This window comes from Impatiens glandulifera, chromosome 5, assembly GCF_907164915.1.
Source record: "Impatiens glandulifera chromosome 5, dImpGla2.1, whole genome shotgun sequence".
NCBI lineage: Eukaryota > Viridiplantae > Streptophyta > Magnoliopsida > Ericales > Balsaminaceae > Impatiens > Impatiens glandulifera.
In genome coordinates, this window is record NC_061866.1 from 16,338,397 (window position 1) to 16,343,595 (window position 5,199).

General features: G+C 37.9%; 1 protein-coding gene across 1 annotated transcript; it reads left to right on the plus strand.

Annotated features, from left to right (window-relative positions):
• Nucleotides 1-2,889: 2,889 nt before the first annotated feature.
• LOC124939071 (uncharacterized mitochondrial protein AtMg00810-like) lies at nt 2,890-3,312 on the plus strand. The gene has a single exon (XM_047479581.1). It carries the CDS (start codon nt 2,890-2,892, stop codon nt 3,310-3,312), a length of 423 nt encoding a protein of 140 aa, XP_047335537.1.
• Nucleotides 3,313-5,199: the final 1,887 nt, after the last annotated feature.

The following is a 5,199-nucleotide window of genomic DNA, read 5'->3' on the forward strand; positions in this document are numbered from 1 at the left end:
TGCATAGAATTAGACGTACAGTCTAACTCATCGGAGTTAAACGTGTAGTCTAATGAATGCATGGAATTAGACGTAAGTCTAATGCATAGAATTAGACGTACAGTCTAACTCATCAGAGTTAGACGTGTAGTCTAATGAATGTAAAGAATTAGACGTTAGTCTAATGAATACATGGAATTAGACGTAAGTCTAATATGTTTGTAATTAGACGGGTAGTCTAATTGATATTCGGAATTAAACGTACAGTCTAACTCATCGGAGTTAGACGTGTAGTCTAATATATTTGTAATTAGACTGGTAGTCTAATTTATGCGGAATTAGACGTGCAGTCTAACTCAGCGGAGTTAGACGTGTAGTCTAATAGAATGTGAAAGTTAGACGTGCGTCTAACTCCTTCAGACAAGTCTGAGGTAGAACCGGAATTAGACGTGCAGTCTAACTCAGTGGAGTTAGACGTGCAGTCTAATGGTTATTGGATAATTAGACGGGTAGTCTAATTAGTGAAAGTTAGGCGTGCGTCTAACTCCTTCAGACAAGTCTGAGGTAGAACCGGAATTAGACGTGCAGTCTAACTCAATGGAGTTAGACGTGCAGTCTAACTCAATGGAGTTAGACGTGCAGTCTAATGGTTATTGGATAATTAGACGGGTAGTCTAATTAGTGAAAGTTAGACGTGCGTCTAACTCCTTCAGACAAGTCTGAGGTAGAACCGGAATTAGACATGTAGTCTAAGTCAGTGGAGTTAGACGTGCAGTCTAATGGTTATTGTAATTAGACGCGAGTCTAATTCTATTAGACCAGGTGGTCTAATAGACGTTTTTATATTAGAAGGAGATGCCATATTTCATTAGACTGATTTTCACAATCCGTCTAACTGAAATACGTCTAATGCTCAGTTTAAGCAGTACGCTTGAATCTAGCATTTCACCTACCCACGTGCTATAGCTATACCCTACCTCTGCTCCACTTTCTAGTCAAGATTAGTACAACAACTATATGCATCCAATCAAGGAATTCCATGTAAGAGAATTTTCCTCACATTACTTGTTTTGCAGGTACATCCCTGATGGAATATTCGGCGCACTACCAGTAATGTACGGTCACGATCCTTGTGCTCAGAACCTGCTGTGTACAATGGAGGCTTTCCAATAGAAGAGTGCCACGTATCATTCTTGAATATTCGACCGTTAGCTCCTGCTCAGTATTTAACAAATCCTAAGGACAGCGGACGAAATACCCCGTTACTTGCCAATCTTGCTTACTAAAACTACAGAGAATTCAAGCCTTTGAATATTGTGAAGCTTCTTTCTGATTGTACTGTGTGTGAATCAAGAGAGAGCTAGAATCAAAACACCTTTAGCTGAGTGATATTCTTCATCTTGTAATTGAATAGAAAGTGTTTTGTTCAATAGTGAGCTAAGTGTGTGTAAACTGTATTTGATTCGAATCATATTATAGTGAATCCTTCTAGTGGTTGGAAGAATGGGTGATGTAGGAGAGTTTCTCCGAACATCCATAAACAAACTAATGTGTTCTTCTTTTCTGTCATCTTTTCATATTTCATCTTGTGCTTAAAACCAAGTAAACAATTCCGCCTTGAATTCATTTCAAGTGTTTACACAAGTTTGCGTAGAATAGAAAGCGAATTAAATCCCTAACAGGATTTCTTTCAAACCGTTTTTCATAAGCCTTCATCCTTAGCCAGACCCCCGTCTCTATTGATAAAGTCGATCCTATCAAATTCTTTCATGTTGTTTATGATGAATCTGTTGAAAACAATTCTATTGATCCCATCGACCTTGCTAACAGATTAGAAGTGGCATGTCTTGAATCTTATAGTGAGGATGAATCTCATGTTCAAGTGGATTATCCATCTGATTAAGTGGTTGATCCAGTTGAGAAACAACCAAACGTCCAAAATCCAGTTCAACAAGTTGTTGAAAGTTCGGATGTCGCGGAGCCAACTAATCTGACATCTAATCCTTTTAGATCAAACTTCAAATGGAACGGAGATCATCCACATGAATTGATAATTGGTAATCCTAATTCTCCTCGTATGACAAGATGTCAATTATTGGATGAGATGGCAAACTCTACTTTTATTTCTTAAATTGAACCTAAGTAAATTGGTGAAGACGTGCTTGATCCAGATTGAATCAATGCCATGCAAGAGGAGTTAAACCAATTTGTGAGAAATAAAGTGTGGTATTTAACTCAAGGCCAACTGATCAATCGGTTATTGGAACTAAATGAGTTTTTCGAAATAAGCTTAGTGAAGATGGCTTAGTTGTAAGAAGCAAAGCCCGGTTGGTTGCTCAATGGTATAGACAGGAGGAAGGCATTGACTTTGATGAGTCATTTGCACCTGAGGCCAAACTTGAAGCAATTAGAATCTTCCTAGCTTATGCATCTTTCAAGAATTTCAAAGTTTTTCAAATGGATGTGAAAAGTGCATTTTTAAATGGTAAACTTAATGAAAATCTGTATGTTGAACAACCTCCTAGTTTTTTAGATCATACTTTACCAAATCATGTTTTTAAACTTGACAAAGCTTTATACGGTTTAAAACAAGCTCCAAGAGCTTGATATGATACTTTGACTAAGTTTCTGTTTGATCATGATTTTGTTATTAGTTTAGTAGACAAAACATTGTTTAGATTTGTTAAAGACTCTCATATTCTGTTTGTTCAAGTATATGTTGATGATATCATATTTGGATCAACTAACCCCAAATTGAGTGAGAAATTTGCCAAGTTGATGCAAGACAAATTTGAGATGAGAATGATGGGAGAATTAACCTTCTTTCTTGGTTTTCAAGTTCGTCAACTTGAAACATGGAGCCTCATCAACCAAGCTAAATATACCAAGTAATTGCTAAAGAAGTTTGGAATGGAGAGTTGCTCGGTTGCAGCCACTCCAATGAATTCTTCTAGCAAGTTAGACAAAAATGATGATGGACAAAGCGTTGACATCACTGCCTATAGAGGGCTCATCGGCTCTTTGCTCTACCTTACTGCTAGCCAACTCGATATTCAGTTTGATGTTAGTGTCTGTGAAAGATTCCAGGTTAATCTTAAACTATCACACTTTATTGTTGTTAAGCGTATTTTGAAGTATTTCAAGGGAACTCAAAATGTGGGATTGTGGTATCCGAAGGATTCCAATTTCAATCTAAAAAGCTTCTTAGATGTAGATTATGCAGGTTGCAAGATTGATCGAAAAAACACCTGTAGAACTTGCCAATTTCTTGGTGATCATTTGATTCTCTTAGTTCTGCAAGAAACAGACTTCAGTTGCTATGTCTACAACTGAAGTCAAATATCTTGCAGTATGAAGTTGTTGTTCTCAGCTCTTGTGGATTCAACAACAACTGAGGGACTATGGGATAGAAGTAGAAGAATCTCCTATTTTCTGCGACAACACAAGTGTAATTGCCATCACCTACAATCCAGTTCTGCATTCTCGGACAAAGCACGCCGAAATTAGACATCATTTCATCTGAGAGCATGTCAGTTAGAAGCATATTCGCCTTGAATATGTCTCCACAGATCAACAATTGGCAGACGTGTTCACAAAGCCACTACCCAAGACTAAGTTTTCTTACTTTAGAAATATTTTAGGGCTTATTGATCTTGACTGATTTATTTGAACTGATCATGCATACATTTAGGGGGAACATGTTATTCAAATATAACTAGATAGACATGTAGACAGAGGTCTCAATATGTCAGGATCAGTAGTTTAAGGAGTATATCTACTTAGACGCATATTTGCTTAAGCAGTCTATGCTTCTGTTTGGATAAAAGTCTTGTTTGATAACCTACGTGGTTAGACGTCGAAGTCTATTAGACGTCTGTGAGACTAGCATGGTTAGACGTTGACGTCTAACTAGACACATGTCTAACACGTGGTGTTTATGCGTAATTAGACGTCCGAAGTCTAATAGACTTTTGGTCTTCTATAAGAAATGCGCAATTAGATGCCTGCGTCTAATAGACGTCTATCCAGATTAAAGGCATAGAGTGTGAAAAGTAAGTTAGACGTCTAACTACATGTGTACTTAGACTGCTCATATTTAGGCTAGTTGGGACAACTGTCCACTGCTATGGTAGCTGTTTATGTAATATTTCCGCCAAAATTAAATAGTCATTTCTTCAAAGACTTGAAGACACGTGTCTCTCAACGTTAAAAGAATGACTAAATGTTCTGATGACTTTCATCTACACGCATGACATTAATGATAATTTTGATGATTATGGTCTTAAATGCTACTTATCGTAAATGATGTGTCCCTTGGGAACATATATCTTTTCATCTTTGACGGTTCATATAATCATTGCATTAATGGTCATACATCAGCATTCCTTTATAAAAGAAACGGTCATATTCAAAGGGTTGGGTATCTCCTTTTTACAAATCTTCATCTCTCTCTCTCTCTAAGAGTTCTTCGTGTGCCTCTTAGTATTCTACAAGAAATCCCTGTATTTTCATTTCGAAATGAGTTCTATTGTGCCATCCACCCTTCAAATCGATTTCAACTCTGTGACAATGATGGAAATTCCTGAAATGGTAGCCATGTTCGAATCGCTCAAAGCTTCAGGTCTTAAAAGATTTCTCAAGGCTCCCGTCATCATTCACGAACCTAAGGTTCGTGAACTTTTCAAAAATGCTAGATTATATGACAACAGAATTGTCATAGTGAAAAACTTCAATGATTTTGCCTGTTTCACTGAAGATTCCTTCGCCCGTTTCTTCAATCTCCCAACCGAGGGGCTATCCGAGTTCCCAACGTCTTCAGAAGAAGTTTTGTCCAAGATGGGACTTGCCTTCTCCGACACACTTCATGATGCGACTCTGGTTCATGTTAATAATTCCAGACTACGGTCCTCCATGAAAGTTGAGTTCTCTTTACTCAACGACATCATTTCTTGATCCCTCTTGGCCAAGGGATGTTCTAACTCTTACTCGAAGATGGTCTTCGAGATGATGATTGTTATCACTAAGGGTCGAGGGTCATTTTCTGCAACCCGATGGGGATGTTTGAAAGGAGGTCCCCTGGATATGCTGCTCATCTTAGCATGTTCCTTCCTTCTCTCATTTCTAGTGTCGGGGGACCTATGATTCTCATCAAATCATCGAGGGTCTTGAACTATCAAAAGGTTATCGACTATATTATCCAAGCTAAGAGGCTCAAGCTTA

What these genes read in the sequence shown, in the direction of transcription:
- LOC124939071 (XM_047479581.1), top strand. Translation starts at nt 2,890, where the DNA reads ATGGAGAGTTGCTCGGTTGCAGCCACTCCAATGAATTCTTCTAGCAAG.